The sequence below is a fragment of the Phoenix dactylifera genome, unplaced genomic scaffold, assembly GCF_009389715.1.
Source record: "Phoenix dactylifera cultivar Barhee BC4 unplaced genomic scaffold, palm_55x_up_171113_PBpolish2nd_filt_p 000007F, whole genome shotgun sequence".
Lineage (NCBI taxonomy): Eukaryota > Viridiplantae > Streptophyta > Magnoliopsida > Arecales > Arecaceae > Phoenix > Phoenix dactylifera.
In genome coordinates, this window is record NW_024067666.1 from 2,533,643 (window position 1) to 2,550,668 (window position 17,026).

The 17,026-nt window shown below is 39.0% G+C and overlaps 2 protein-coding genes across 2 annotated transcripts; one reads left to right on the forward strand and one right to left on the reverse strand.

Annotated features, from left to right (window-relative positions):
• The first annotated feature begins 7,345 nt into the window (after positions 1-7,345).
• On the forward strand, positions 7,346-9,760 carry LOC103709228 (myb family transcription factor EFM-like). Its single transcript, XM_039115744.1, has 5 exons — positions 7,346-7,628; positions 7,742-7,986; positions 8,102-8,498; positions 8,932-9,008; positions 9,118-9,760. The coding sequence occupies exons 1-5, from the start codon at positions 7,418-7,420 to the stop codon at positions 9,358-9,360; spliced, it is 1,173 nt and encodes a 390-aa protein (XP_038971672.1). The 5' UTR covers positions 7,346-7,417; the 3' UTR covers positions 9,361-9,760.
• A 1,425-nt stretch (positions 9,761-11,185) lies between these two features.
• LOC103709226 (protein OSB1, mitochondrial-like) lies at positions 11,186-16,362 on the reverse strand. Its single transcript, XM_008794467.4, has 5 exons — positions 15,941-16,362; positions 14,389-14,527; positions 13,763-13,865; positions 11,606-13,574; positions 11,186-11,395 (listed from the first exon to the last, which is right to left on the reverse strand). The coding sequence occupies exons 1-4, from the start codon at positions 16,264-16,266 to the stop codon at positions 13,294-13,296; spliced, it is 849 nt and encodes a 282-aa protein (XP_008792689.1). The 5' UTR covers positions 16,267-16,362; the 3' UTR covers positions 11,186-11,395; positions 11,606-13,293.
• Between the last annotated feature and the right edge of the window lie 664 nt (positions 16,363-17,026).

Genomic DNA, 17,026 nt, shown 5'->3' on the forward strand with positions numbered 1-17,026 from the left:
ACTAAAATGAAAATTTATAATTAATCATTAGGTCTAGCTCTCATGGTCCAAGCACCATTGGTAAACCCTTATTTTATATCAATTTTTACCTTTGAATTGTTTTGTACTTTGACCATAAGCTGCACGGCTATCCACGTGCGTATGAGGTATATGTGACATATCACACACATATATTTTATTAAAGCAATCAAAAGATTCCATGCAAACAAAATCATCGAAAGCAGAATCTATGCCGATTTCTCTCATTCATATATGTGACACACATTTCAATCGACTTCATATGTAACTTCATCTTGATCTTTCAAAATGCCTCCAACAATCACATGTATCACGCCTTCTAGATTCTTGTGTGATCGATATCTTTGGTTGGAAGGATTCCAATAGAATAGATTCCAACCTTCATCAAGATACAAGGGAGGAAGATGATGCCAAGGGCCCACTTCATCAAAGTTCTTACAGCCCTTTCCGATGGCATTTATATTTCCTTCGGTCCATTAGGCTATAAAGACTTGCAATTTTATGAGTCTATATATATCAGGCTCATAATTCTTTACCATCCAATGGAACAGTATATTTATGAAGGCTTTGTAGCTGAAGTTTAATCCAATGGCTAGGAACTGTGGTCCATCGTGGGCCCAGCTTCTAGCTGTGGGCCCATGGTTACATCTGGACCACATGGACGCGACAAACAAACAACTACAGATTCTTGCACCTTGCGGTGGTTGGGTCATGGGTGGGTCTTTATTTTTATTTTGGTTCGTTCCTTGCATCTTTCCAGCCAGTGGTTTAGATTTGTGGGGAAAGAATCTAAGAATCCAATGCCAATAATAAATGGCCCAAGGCTGTATGATGGAACCATGTTTTGTCCCTTCTCTATGTGAGAAAAGAAACTTTCATTGAACCAGGGTTTGAGGATATCGCCAAGAAGTGTTTTAGGGGCTGACAATATCATCATGGAAGGGAACTTTGCTACGGTGATTGAGTGGATTTGGGATGTAGAGTGGCGGAGCGATGGCCACCCATTGACCAGAGATATCCAAAGATTAGCGAGAGATTGTAGCTCATTTCACGCTACTCATGTGTATCGGAAGACGAATAGGACGGCAGATTGGATCGTCTCGTTCGCTGCTTATCATTCTGAAGAGATCCTTTGGACATGGTCTAACGTAGGATTGATTTGAGTGGCTATGATTTTGGACATAGTAGTGATGGGAAAGGAGGGCATAGAAAATTCAAGAAAAGATTTGACATGGAATTTAATTTACTCATCACTTTCCACCTTTTGATCTTTGTGGAATTCTGTGGGTAGTATCAGATGGATGGATTCTGTGGTTGAGCCCCAACTGCATAGGACGCCTAAAGCTAATTGATGGTATAGAACTTGATAGTTCTAAGATTAGAACAGCCTAACAAGGGTCTAGTTCCTTTGATTAACTTTGTTGTGCTTTTAGTACCCTATTAAGCCTAACAAGCTATAATTCAAAAGTTTATACTTTAATACGATTTCCATGAAGTATAAGTCATGCTTTATTGACAAAAATTACAATTACAATCATACTGAGCAACTATGACTTAGTTTGATGTAATCTAAATCACATTATAGAAAATTGCATATATTTGCCACACGTAGTTTGTCATGGATAACATTTTTGTATCTTTAAAGTGGCTGGTGTAATGGATCAACCACTCCAATCATAGACTTCATATCTATTTTTTAAGGAAGAGGACCAAAAACATTGCTTCGAATTAAAGCATTCATTCATTCTTTCTTTCAAGAAAACAAAACAAGGAATTTAAATTCAAGGAAAAAATGATTCATTTACTCAAAAATATAATAATTGTTTCATCACAATTGAATGCTCTTTGCAGCATAAATTGTGATAATAAAGGAAATTATGCAATCGATCGATGTCAATGCCTTGTAGATATGGTGTAGATCTTTCTCCAAGCACATTGTTTGGTTTCTTTGGATGCTTGGGTCTTATGCTTCATCATTAGGCATATGGTTGTTTAGCAAACCAGTCAGTCAAAATGAGTTAGGCACAAGCTGAGCCGACCGTCTCAATATAGCAAAAAATGAGTCAGCTTGGACCGGGTCAAGTTTCTAATGTGCACCCACTTCATATATTCTCATTTCCTTTTTTGCTCCTTAGTCGACACCTTAATGAAAGCTTTAGACATTTGGTGGTTTGATTCCTTCCAGTCTTGAATCATGGCAAGATTCAAAGTCTTCCCTCTTTCACATTAAATTTGCTCTTGAGATAGGGGTTTTGTTGGTCTTCGCGCCACCTGGCTCGCCCTCTAATTTTTAACCCTAAGTTGTGATGCCTTGGATTCGGCCAAAAGAATCTCCGCACGGAATCAAATCTTCATACCTATTTGGATTAGACAAGGAAATCCTTGCGTGAGCAAATGGTCTTTCATGTCCCCTTGGGTTATCAACAAATTAAGCTAAAGCCAGCAAATTATGCCTGTTATATAATTCAAACAATGCCCTATTCAAACTTATAGACGTACCGAGCTTTAAGCTCAAAAAAAGTTGCAGGCGAGGTTGAAGGCTTTGACACGTTACATTTCCCAGCCCAAGAAGTCATAGAAATACAGAAAAAAGAGTTCCATGCTGTTAGCAAAAAAAAAAAAAAAAAGGTACAGAGAATGCATTGGGCAAGGTTTTGGTAACAGTACCATCTCACTATGACTAGTCCCATCCATTGTGATTGAAAGCCTAATAATTTGGAATAAAATAATAAATATTATGATGGTCTTTTTTTTGAACAAAAAATTTCAACTAGATAATTGCAAAACAAAAAATAGTATTGAGATGACCATTAAATGTATGATTTAATTGAAGCTTCTAAGGTTGTTAAGACGGTGATAGTCATTATTTCAAAGCATAATAGAATTCTTAGATATCTTTAAAAAAATGTAAAACTTCTATTACAAGCATTGCTATGACCATTTTATAATCATGATTTTCCAAAGCATGGCTACGTTATAGTTTAAAATTTTAAAAAAATACTTCAAAAATAATGCCTGCACAACTTATTTGGGTAATTATCTCACCAAACAAACTAGTGAATGTCAAAGTGTTTTGTCATAGCACATATAAATAAATAAATAAAATATGAATTATGATAATCTTTTGATATGATTCCTTGGATAACGTAATGCAACTCTTTATAAATGGGATGCAAGAAAATTTCATGAAATAAATTGTTGGTTATGCTCACATAAATCCCTTGCAAGGCCTAGCATTTCCGAAAGGGACATAATTTTATCTTGTTGGTGACTACATATATATTGGTCACGCATATACGTTGCGTGAGCTAATGAATTTATTCAATAACTCTATTAAAATTATAATGTCTTGAGTTAGATAGCAGAAGTAGAGCATGAGACGATCAAAAAGGCTTTTTGATATAATCCATGGTTGATATTAATTGCGTGAAGCTATAATAACTGTTGATATAGGTATAAGGCCATAATTATAATTGGATATGTTCCATTTTTTTTATTTTTTATTTTTGGCATCAATGCAAGATACTTACGTATGAACTCTATTCTTTCAATAACAAATCGGGCACATGTAACCCAATCCATTTCAAACAATTGGATTAGCGCAAAAGCATGTACGACATTATAATTTTTTTAAAAATCCACTCACTTTTTTCTATTGGATTTTAGTTTCAAATGGGGGAATCTGGTTGCTGCAAGAGTTTGGCATTTAGCTTCCCAAAAGCTACTTTTTTCTTGTAGCAAAAAAAAAAAAAGCTACTTTTTTCCCCTTCCGTCCCCCGAACGAAATCCCGCGGGATATCGCCACATGGCCCACCCTCACCTCAAATCCTTGTCCCGAAATCTAAATAAAATAATAATTTTAAATCCTCTTCTCCCATCCTTATCCTCATTGTAGCCGTTTGGTTCATGAGAAAAAAATTTTCTTTCCAAAATAATTTTTTTAAAAAATTAATATCCCAATCTATAATATCTAAAAAAATAATTTTTCTAAAATAATAGCTTATATTTGATTGAATATCTATTTATTTAATATATATATAAAATACTTATTATGTCTTTAATAAATTAAAATATCTTATTTATTCTATCTAAAAATTTAAGTGTATTTTTGAAAAAAAAATATCTTAATTTCTGACCAATAAATATTATTTTTTTATTTCATATTTATTTTTTTATAAAATATATTTTTTATTTTTTATTTTTTTCTGCTGACTATAATATTCCATCTCCCCATCCTCATGAACAAAACGAGTCTTCTATATATATAAAATATATTTAAAGATCAAGATGCCTTCCCACGTGGTGGACAACGACCAGCAGCCAAGAGAGAATCCCATCTTTACAAATTCCGTATACTATGATCCTGTTCCCATGTTTCTTTCTTTTTTTAATTATTAAAAAAATACTTATTATTTTAATTTAATTTTATTTTTTAAGTGGGAGGAAAAGGGTTCGAATCGTGAGCTCTGGAAGAAGCGATTCGCCTGGGAGCCGAGAAAAGCGTGGTGGCCGGGGAATCGCTGATACGTCCACGTGTCAGAATATGGTTGGAAATTGAGGCGCCGCTCGTACGCGGCGGACATTCTGCGGCCCCGCCTCATGCGATCGGACCATTCGGAACGCGAGTCGTACACGGAGGTCTTCTATCCCAAAATGCCCCTATGCTCTTTCTAAATGACGTAAATGCCTCCAATCCCTTTGACTGGAGGGGGAACAGGGAGCATCTTGTGATTCTAATCTCAATCTATACATATTTTATTTATTTAATGTACGGTCAGGAAAATGCTTTGTATATTGGAAAGGGCACGTCACAATCCGAATCATGGACCGTCCAAATCACACGACGTTTCCTTGTTTGGATTGTTTTGTGGGGAGTATCATAAGATTGATCAGGCCATCCTGACCATTCCGAGTAGTTCCATGCAAGAGGTAGGTGTGAAATGGATCTAAGGAGGGAAATCAGAGTTGGCCTTGGACCGTTTTTTATTTTTTGATTTTGTTGACTGTATTCATTATATTCATACTTATCGAATATATGCTGTTGTTGTTTTTAACTTTTTATTTAATTAAAAGAATAACTATATTTTGATTACTATATAATAATGCATGCTTGCTTAATCTACTTAATATAATGTTTAATTTTTTAAGATGGCAAAGGCAAGCAATTGCACTACACTGTTTATCAAATAACAATATTGATCGAGTTTACATCTCAATACCTCTTCAAAATATGCATGTTTTTTTTTAGTACATCGGCTGCTCACACTGCTCTCGTATGAACACAGCTAGCTACAAAAATATGCATGTTTAGATATTCTCTTCTTGCCACTTTTGAAGTGAAGCAAGCACATGAGGAATATTCCCAGAAAAACACTTGGAAATTCCCACATGATTATTTATTTGAACATGCTTGAAGTTTTACTAGAAAATAAAAGTTTGCCATGCACTTTGCTTGAGGATAAGAAATGATATTTTGATGAAATGTTTGCTTTTGGCATGTAAAGACATTCCCATGCAAGCCTTGCACACATTTTTCTTAAAGAAAAGTTTTGTTTGTTTGCATGTACTACATTCTTATTCTTGTGAGAAAGGATAAGAAAGAGATGAACCTAGATACAATCACATTTTTATATGCAAGCAACTATTTGGGACAACCATCTCTAGGCGCATAAATAACACGCATGCCCTAATAGAATTATAAATGGTTATTGCTCTCCATATCACTTCACCAAACTAGTAAAAGAAGTATGCCTAAAACAAACATTAGACCTAGTTTGGCCATCTTATTGTACACTCTTGAAAATATCAAGCTAGTAGAATTATAAATGTGTAAATACCACAATAGTCAATTTCAAAAAAAAAATACAAACATTATCCTTTTTTTTGGTGTACAAAAGAAGAAGAGGGGAAGGGACCAGCCCACCAGCGTAGCAGCCCCCACTGGGCCTCCATTCCACCAGAAAATGTTCGATACAGGTCGCAAGTTTCGCGTGTCTTCCTCGACCCGTGGGCTCACCGCCTCACGTATGGGTACGTCACTCCAGCGCCACCTTGGTATAAGTGGAAGAAAAATATAACCGCCAGCAAGCCATCCGGACGTGAGGCATCCAGTCTTCTAATTTAATCGATGCCTGTGAGTTTCGAATCCGGATAACTTGGACGGAATTATCTCCCCCTTACCACCAAACTACCATCTTGATGGCAAACATTGTCCTTGATGACTTCAACTCTTACATGCTAGCCTGCTTTGAAAGCCCTACTAAATGAGACAAGCTTAAAGCCACCAGCGTACCCATCAGGACCATCTTATTATACACTTCCTCTTGAAATTATTGATTATTTATAACAAATAAATGCAACCTCTAACAACTCCTACTCATGCATAACCATGAAAACGCACCAAGCGTACGCCATGTATTATACGCTATTTAAAGGCCTTCTAGACAATCAAATACATTACAAAATGCAATTCACTAATTCCATGCATTCAAAATTACCTCATGCAAGCGAGATTACCAATATATTGGAAGGATGAAAAATTGTTAACATGTATTCCTATTTTGAATTTATTGGTCCTTTTTTTTTTTTGCTTTGGGGGGGGGGGGGGGAGGGGGGGGGGGGGTGTCTGGGTAGACAATATACTCATATCCTCTCCGATTCATGAGGAGCCCCACCAATGTGGCAGCCCCTTCCAACGGATCAGATGACGACTTCACCGGCCAAACCAAACGGAGGGCATCCGGTCTCCACATTTAATGGACGTTCCCGCGTTTCGAACTTAGGTCATTTCGGTGAAATTTTAGTCCCGTTTCAATTGTGCTACCATCTTGATGGTATTTATAGGTCGTATTAGATAGATTAAAATGGGGGGCGTGGAATAAAAAAAACTTATTAATATATTTTTATATATTTTTTGTCGAAGGAAAGAGGAGAAATGAATCTGGTCTACTTTTATTACGGATACCTACGCGCCACCTGCTTCGGCGAAGAATCTCGGAACGCGAGGAACCCGAGACACGCAAACGATAGGAGGGCAATAAAGTTGGGGGGGGGTTAAAAAAAGATATCGACTGGGCGAGTCGGGGCACCGTGCAGAAGCGGTATCTCGACTCCGGTTTGGTAGCGACTATAGAAGCTTGCAGGATGCCTGACGCGACGAATCGAGCCCGCGTCGGCTGTCGAGATAACACGCCGCTCGCGGTCTTTTTTGCCCCTGCCCTCCCCCGGTTCGAATGAACCGGCCCCTCCGGATTCCCGGTCCAGTCGAACCGTCCTATTTCTTTCTCACTCCCCTGCTCCCCACGGTATATATTGGACGCATCTCTCTCTGGTTATTTGTATGTTTGGAAGCTGAGAGATCTGAGAGAAGAGAAAGATAAGAGAGAAAAGTGGAAGGGAGATGGGTTCGGTGACGCCGGAACTTGGGTTGGATTTGAAGGTCTGCGCCATGAAGGGCGCGAGCGATTTTCTGAAGGAGGCCTCGGCGATCGAGAAAGGAGAAGAGAGGATGGCGAAGGTGGAGGAGTGTGTGAAGAGCTTAGAGGAGGAAAGGAGGAAGATCGAGGCGTTTAAGCGCGAGCTTCCCCTTTGCATGAATCTTATCGGCGATGGTTGGTCGATTTTGTTTTCATTTTCCTTTTTTTTTTGCTTTTTTTGATTAAAAATTCGATTTTTTTTTCGGGTTTAGAGATTCGATTTCTGAAATTTTTTTCGATGGTGGCAGTGATCCAGGGGTTGAAGGAAGAGCTGGAGCAATGCCGGAGGGGCCGATACGCGATGTCCGGCCATTTCCTCGAGGAATTCATGCCCATTAAGAGTAAATTCGAGGAGGAGGAGGACAGGGCAAAGTTTGAAGACGATACCAAGGATAAGATGAACTGGATGAGCTCTGCCCAGCTCTGGAGCGATAATTACAGCGAGGAGAACAAAAACAACACCCCCACCAACGAGAAGAGAATCACCGAAAGGGTATTAAGGAGGAATTTGTTCGCTCTTTATATTGGGAAAAAACGTTTTTTTTTTTTTTTGGTTTTTTTTTATGAGTCTTTTTATCTGAAATGGTTCGTCTCTTGTTCAATGACAGAGAGTTGGAGAGCCCGATCCTGAGACCTCGTCGCTGGAATCCAGAGGTCGGAGCGGAGAAGGCGCATTCGTGCCGTTCAAAAGCCTATCGGCGCTCGCCGCGAACCCGAGGAAGGAGGAAAAGCCGGCGGTCGGGTTGCCGGACCTCTGCCTGCTGTCCCCTGGGCTCAAGGACACTCGCCCGGTTCCGGCTTTGACCGATGACCACCGCGGCGGTGGCGCGATCTCCAAAGCCACCGTGAGAGCGCCGTCGCCGTCGCCGTCGCCGCTGGCAGCGGCCGGCGCCCATCTCAGCTTGCAGGCCCAGCAGCAATCCCAAAGGAAGGCTCGGCGGTGCTGGTCGCCGGAGCTGCATCGCCGCTTCGTGGCCGCCCTCCAGCAGCTCGGCGGTGCCCAAGGTTAGATGAAAGTTTTCATCTTTCTGTCTCAAGCATGTATGATTTGAGTTGATGATGGTCGAATTCATTGCAAAGGCATTCCTTTTTGGCTTCTGTTTAATTTGTAACGTCTTGCAAAAAAACTTTAGTTGCTTTTATGATAATTGAATTCGGTTTTTTTTTAGTATCTGAGTAAAAGTTTCATCTTTATTGTAAGCAATTGGAAATTATTGCTTTGTCTTGGTCTTGATTTTCTTATATGCATGGAAAGAGAAAGGAATAAAGATCTAAAATAGATTACTGAAGGGAAAAAGGAAACTTGATTCTGACAAAAATAAAGGGATTGGAAGATTGATATATGCTCTCTTTCCTTAGCATGTGAGAATGGCAAAAAAACAAACAAGAACAGCGCAATTCTGTTCTTTTGATCTGATTGAAGTTTCTTTTGATGCAGTGGCTACCCCAAAGCAGATCAGAGAACTGATGAAGGTTGACGGGCTCACCAATGATGAAGTGAAGAGCCATTTGCAGGTAGGTTTGGATTCAATTTGATTGCCTCTTTGCTTCTTGCTTCTTAAAGTTTCATCTGGTTGTCATTTCTCAGATGGCATTGATAAAATGTTCTCTTATGCTGTTTCAGAAATATCGGCTACATACTCGAAGGGTGCCGAATGCTTCGGCCGCAGTGAACCGTCCTGTTGTCGTTATGGGAGATTTATGGGTTCCCCAGGAGCACTATTCTGCTGCACAGAAGAGTGCTTCCCAGTCTGGCTCTCCCCAAACCCCTCTTCAACTAGCTGGTGCTGGCCACACAATCTCCATTACTGCTGGAGATAGCTGCGAGGAAGAAGATGGGAAATCAGAGAGCTGCAGCTGGAAATGAGAGGAAGTGAGGCCTTAGATATCTGTTGAAGAGACTGACATATGGGAATCGATGTATAGAGAAATCAAGAGTTCTACTGATACAATACCAGGGAGAAACCAACGGGTTGGGAGTAAAATTCTGTGATATAGAGGGAAGAGAGGAATAGCCATGCTGAGGAAGGGAGTTATGGAGCTCCTTACATAAAATTTTGAGCAGAGTTCAGTTTTCCCCCCTGGTTTTTCCGTTCTTTTCCTTTTGTTTCTAAACAGTATGAGGGTTGTTGTGACACTTATTGGACATCAAACAAAAGTGTCATTTTCCCCTTAGATAAAGTCTTTACCAGTTTTTAACATGATTGGTTCTTGAATTCTTATTTGAGCTTTTGATAAGTTGAAATTTGATAGTGTTTGGTGAGTTTATGACAGGTGAAGCAATAGATCCCAGGTCAGCATGGTGATTGAGAATTGAATGGTCTGCTGGAAATTGATAAGCACCTATTATTATCTGACTCTATAAGTGATTTAGACTTCAAAGTAAATTGTAGGTATCTGCATTTAAGACTTTGATTCTGGATATGCGGCTGTTATCTATTTTGTTTCAGTCCTCTGCCTCTGATGGAATTATCGATTTCTAATCCATTTGTGCAGGGCCTAAATTTCAATTCAGTCAAAATCTTCGGCGTTGCACCTTCACTCTTTCTGCTCTTATCTTTGCATTGCTTTTCCCTTTGTCATTGCTCAATCTCGGATATGTAAAGTCCCTTTTGTTTTCACAAATGTTCTTCTGTTCGTTCTAACTTTTTTCGTTCGTTTATTGACCTAGATGTTTTGAATGTAAGAAAACAGAAATATACCAGAAACCCAACCTATCCAATCTTGGTCCAAATAATGAGGTTCAGCTTTGAGATTTCTCATTCATCATTCATTCCTCTCTAGGACAACTTCGAAGATCACCTCAAGCTTTTATAAGGACTTCCTCACTGCTTCCAATTGACATGGGTCTTCCTCTCTTCTTTCCAAGCCTTCCTGTATAGATACTTGCACCTTTCATGACCTGAAGCCTACTATCTCGATATGTGCCTTCCTTGCATCTTCTCGCATTACTTGTGCTGCAATGAATAGCTAAATCTGTGATAATTCATGACATTGTTATCTTCAGACAAATGGATGTTTCTCCCCCGCTAAACATTTAAATCAAAATCTAGCCTCCTAGCCCTCTATCTATCTTTATTCTTCTTGAATCATCTGCTGATGACAGCTACCATAATAACATCATTATGTCTATCGTCGATATTTACAATCTAATCCCTCTTTAAACAACTTTCATATAGTAGCTTCTGCTTGCGCTGGCAATAGAAATTTGGCTCATGATTCAGGACCCAGCTCTGCTTATCAAAGCTTCCAGTACTATTGCCTTCTGCTTCACCTGTTGTTAAACTTTTTTAACACAGAAGAGGAGCTCTAGTCCTGTGTTTGCTTCTCATGAGATAAAACCGAAGCATCAAGGGTCATTTCATCTATGGTAGAACTTCCAGGCAAGAATCAAGTCGCTGACATACACATAGAAAGGGAATCTTATGTTCCGCACGGGTCATTTTCTATCTTTTCAAGCTCTCTCTCACAGTCTTCCTCTGAGACAAACTGCATTTGCCACTAAGCACCCACCTTTGAGACCGAGAATTATGACTATATAAGCAAACAGAGTTGGATCCGTAGTGGAATATGTAGCATGAATCACAATTCAGCGACAAGTCTTCCTCATCCATAAAACAGGAAAAGAAGAAAAAAAGGAGCAAGTTCTGATACCATCAGTTGCTGTGAGAAACTATCGGTTGGTCTCGAGAGAATCGAAAACGAGCTCTTTTATTACTGCAACCTGTTCTTCAAAGTTATCACCAGTAACAATTACATAATCCTTATATACCAGATGCCCAAAGATATCCAATATCCATATCTTTGATGGACGATCCTGTGACTTGAATTGGCCCTCGCTGTAGATCCTCGCTACCCTTCGGAATGCTAACTGGTGATGGTGGCGCAGAAGTTTTTCATGACTAAAACATAGAGATGAGAATAAGCTTTATAAGAAGAGGACTAAAGGTCTGATCTTGAAAACAGAAGGGCTGTAACTTTTTTCTCTTGTGAAGGTGACACTAAAAGCCACTTATGCTTATAACTTCCAATTCACAGCATGGGCAATGCAGCAAACAGATTAAAAAGCATGTTATTACAGAAGATTAAAAGGAATAGAGAAAAAAGAATACCAGTGCCAATCTGCTGCATTCTTAAGACAGTCTCTTATGGAATGCAATGCAGCTAGTTCTATCCAAAATTTGCACCAACTTGCTTGACACTTTGATGGCTCCAGCCCTGCACTCGGACATACTGTTATTTCTAGTTGTAGATAGTAGCATTACTAAGTTCAATTTTTCTGTTTATCATGATAATATTTCAGAAGTTTGTTGGGGAAAAAAAAAAGACACATTTCACAAGAAATCCCAACAGCTACTATCCTTGTAGATCAGAAAATACCCACTTAAAAAGAAAGATAATGGGACAAGGTCGAGGGTTTATTATGATATAATCTAAATATTGGGTGCAAGAACATATAAGGGTGGTTTACCCGGACTTACATATAATGTCACATACCTGGAAGGTTACCCTCTAAAAATAGGGATGCAGGAGCGTACGAAGCGATACCAATGTCTAATGGGCCAACTAAGAGAGAGGTCAAATTGGGCTACCAATCGGCTCGTTGACGTGTGAGAAACAGGTGGACAACGTGAAAGGAAAAAATAGGAAAAGGAAAGAAGGATAGGAACGGAGAACAAAGAGAAAGAAGGAAGAAAAATGAAGGTAAAGAAAAGAAAGGAATGTAGTAGACAAACAAAAGAAGGAAAAGAAGAACGAAGAAAAAGAAGGAAACGAAGAGAGAAAAAAAGAAGAGGAGAGCCCACGGAATTTAATCCCTTGCAGTCTATCAATTGTTATGGAAAGGGTAATCTATAGCCAGAAGGGATGTAACTATCAATTCCCTTATAATTTTTCTTCTTATCTTCTCTCTGTTAAGCAATCAAGATTCGAGCGTAGAAATGAGGGTTGAGAAATAATGATTATGGATTAGCGGCCACTAAATTTACATCTTTTTTCTGATAACAACAGCCAGCATCTTACACCTGAAAATTTTAATAATGAAGTTAAAAAATGCAAAGACAAAATTCAAACAGAAAACTTCTACTTTAATACCATGTTAAAATTACTACTTATCCCAAAAACTTAAGCTGATGGAATAAAATAAATTTATTTATATATTTTATATTTTCTTAAAAGGAAGGAGTCAGATAGAGAGATGGGACGCAGAAGCTTCCCATTGGCAAACTTTGAGAAAGGGAACGGGCGGCGAGTAGCGGAAGGAGAAAACGGAGGAATAGTGAATAAGACCACAAACGTGCATGAAATTGGGAAAGCTTGGGTATCTAATAAATCATGGCGAATAAGAACCCATATGCGGCAGAAATTAGTAAAAGCTGTTCACTAAATTGCAAAAGGATATTTTTGGGGATAGCTGAGGTTCATCATAACCCAATCACCTTGATCATGATTCTCTAGATCAATCCCTCGAAAGGGCATCTCAAGCACAGCTGGGGCAACGGTATAATTCTGGCGTTAGATGATTTGGTAACAGTATCTCCAATACCCATTTCCCACTTCAACCTAACACTGCTCACAACATTGCAAAATTGAAGTGCTTTCGAGGTTTCTTCCTCTTTGTTTCTTCATTTTGGTGCAAATCTCAACACTCATTAGCATCAATTGCTTTGGTCCTATTCATTTCATCATGAACTTCAGCTTGATGTCTGACGAGTTTGACATTGTTTGCATTAGGTATATTTGAAAGGTTCGGTACCCGGTGCAAGCAGCATGAATTCCAGTTCCCAGACTGCGACTTGAACTATACCAAATCCTTGGTTCTCCATTGATGTACCTCCGACCAACCACTGACATTCCTCTGATGGTTTCCCATGTTGGAGTCATATAGTTCGAGCTGCCTTCTTACCCAAGGAGGATCATCTGGACGGAGCCACAAGCATTCACGAGTGTCCTTGTGTTTAAAATCCGGGCATCCCGAATATGGCTTGGATTGCCTGTTGTCCCACCATTCATATGGATTAGCAAAGAACACCTGCCACAAGTGAAGACGGCCACCATACTCCTCTTCATGATATGATGCACCTAACTCAAGTAGAGGAGACTAGTCAGACAACTATATCAAATACAATATCATTAGATGAACATAAGAAACAGAATGATGAGATTGCGCTTTCTTAATTGAATGCACCTGAAACTCAAGAGCAGTATGTCTGTACAGTGCTGAAAAAAATGACTGGCAAAGTTCCATAAATTAAGAACCATGGACTAACCTGAGGTGGATCCGCTTGATTCTTCTTCCTCTGAACTCTTAAGCTTATGAGAAGTGTCATTTTGATTGTTTTGTTGGACATAATTCAAATCTTGAACAAAGATCTGCACTGAAAGAATATTTCGAATAAATCTTAAGTGCGGAAGAGGGGGAATCATAAACAATTAAAATATAGAAAATGTGTACAAGAAAAATGAAAAGATCAACATAGATTTTTGCCAAAGCTGATCAGCATGCAAATTGATATCCTATTCCCATCCATCTGCCTAACCAGTTAAATTGGTTTTTCTCAATCTGAGGAATGACATATACACTAGTTGGGATTTGACAACTTACAAAAAATTGTGAGATAATTAAACAGAATACCAGTAAATCAAGATGTGATGAGGAGGCAACATACAGTGCTAAATAATCAGATTATAATATTGAGAAACTCAGAGAGTTTGCATTTATTATGGCCCATTCACTAAAGACGAGTTCAGTTGAATTATCCATATTTATTAACTATAAGAGCAAGATACTTGCTTAAACTAATTGGAATATCTGAATGCAATTGCCTTGTGATTGAAAATGTACACAATCAGCCAACTAAAATAAGAAATGAAGAAAAAGTTAATGTATATGAACCTTGAAAAAGGTTTCACGAATTCCACTTGCATTGACCTTTTCATAACAACCTAGAGGACCACGAACATAAATAAAATCATTTGGTTTCAAATGTCTTAGTGATATTTCTGCCAGCTCGTCCCACATTGCCAGTAATATCCTGTATAAATGTTGCCCAGCGTCAGCAATGAAGCAATCAACAGGAACAGAGAAGAAGGGGAAAGGTTCAAAAGCCTATAAGCACCTCATATGAAGGGCTTGATGACATGATAATTGCAAAATTGAAATCAATAATACATTTGTCTTTCTCTTTAATAATAGCGATCACTGAATGGTATAGAAACCGGACAAGGTCAGACAAAATGATAATTATAACTAGGATAATGAATATGCTATCATGAAAGGTCACGTAGGCAAAAATTGCATCTTAATATGCAGAAGAAATACCATGGCAACTTAAAGCATAGATTGGAGCCTCCATCTTTTTTTTTTTAAAGAAAAAAAAAGACCTTAGAGGATGCCTCAGATAGTGATCCAACAAAATCAATTTTGGACAAGTTGACAGCAAGCCATGTCCCATTTCTGTTGGATCATGTTAATGTATCAAACTATGACACACTAAATTTTCAAAACTTTGTTCGATCATCTCCCAGGTGCACTTAAACACTACAAACAGTTAAACATCCTGAGCCAACAGCCAAGGTAACTATGGCCGAGAAAAGGGCATGGCATAGTAACTAGAAGACCTGTTGCCAACTTAGATGCTATAGTCAGGAGTGTGTGAGAGAGTGGGTGCGAGTGTAGGGAAGGAATACTTTAGAAAAACTTTTAGTAATGAACTGTTCAAGAAGCGTGTGTGGGTTCAAGATTCCAGGAAAATTTTAAAGAAGGTGTGTTTCCCTAGATTGAAGATTCCATCTAATTGGATAAACTAATTCAAGCACATAGAACCAAGAGGCATCCTTCCATAAATAGGCTCTTCCAACCATATACCTTACTCATGGGACTCAAGAAATTTTATCATGTCAAAGGTGATAGAACCTGTACCTATAGGTTCCTTTTTATCAGCTACAGACCCAATTGAAGGTGATTTTACGCAAAATCGTGTTCGAGGTGTTTTCTTTCAAAACATATCAGACAAGGTTCAGAACAAGTACACATCTAATATTAGTTTCCAATTTTATATACCCAAAACCAGAGCCTTTTTAACAAAACAGAGCATCATGTCAATATCAAGCTTGTTTTTCGATTAGGCTTCTATCTCTGGTGCAAGAATTAGTACTCTGAACTAGAGTCTCAGCTTAGGTCTAACAACAGAAGAACATAGTAATTGTTCGCGGAAAGAAAAGATAAATTGGAAGAATATGGAAAAATTATCTTAAAACGAGAAAATAAAAAGAAAGAAAAGATACATCGAAAGAATGTAGAAAAATTGTCTTGAAATGAGAGACTAATTACAAAAAATCGATCGAAAACTACGTTAAAATCTAATCAAATCAAAACCTAAACCATTCACAGTCGTCCAAAAAGTTAACGGGAAAAAAGGGGAAAGGAATACGATAATGAATCTCACTGGATCGAAGAGGAATCCGAGTCTCGGGAAGGTCTGTCGACCTCGAGAAAGGTATAGGCGCCGCACTCAAAGCCGGCGAATCGATTCACGGGACGGCGCACCGTCCCGATGAAGCTGCACGAATTCCAGAGCAACCACCAGGGCCTCACGGTCGGAGGTGGGCGAAGCATCGACCGCCGGTAGGCGGGGCTCTCGCCAGCGCCGTCGTGGGAGAAGAAGCTCAGGGATTCGACGCCCGGCAGCGGAGGGGAAGCGGAGGAGAAGGGGCGAAGAGAACTCCGGAGCGAGGAGGAGACGGAGGAGAAGAGACGAGCAGACGATCCCATGGCGAATAGAAAACTAGGGTTTCGACCTCCTACCTTGCGATGCCCAATTGATTCGTACCTTGTAGCCCTCGGCGGCAATCGTCGCGCAGGAGTACCACAAGGGTCCCCTTTGCTATTGTTTATTATTGACAGTGATGGGCACGTGCATAGCACGTGCATACATACATTGATGGTTCGATCTCTATTTGATGAAGGTACATCCAATTTTTGCTAATCCATATACATACATACATGCATCTATGTATGTATGTTGTGTTTTCACTCTTGATCCTAAGCTAACTACTGAGGTGTATTTTTATTATAAAAAATTATGAAGCATCTTACTGGCCAAATAGCAATGTGTTAAAGTTCCATAAGCTTAGGTTCATGGAATGGATGATTTTTTTTTTTTTTTGGGTAAAACTAGAATGAAGGTTTTCGTAGTCTACGGTATAATAAGTAGAGCGTAGCATTTCATGGCCGTTTTCTATTTTCTAGGGGTGGGGTGTTGGAGAATGTCAGCCCCAAACTTTGAGCTTTAATCCCCATCTTAGATTTGCACTGGATTTTACAGTCTCTAGTATTCTCTCATGATATTAAAGCATGGTTTGAAGAAGTTTAAATTCTTTGCCATTCAAATGGATGCAATTTAGTATATTGCACAGCCACACATTAGGGCATCCAACTACTCTCATGAATTACATTATGTAAATGCGTTAGAAGAGTGAGGAATTTACATGACACCAGTAAATCTGATAAAAGAGTCCTTTTTGTGTGTGTG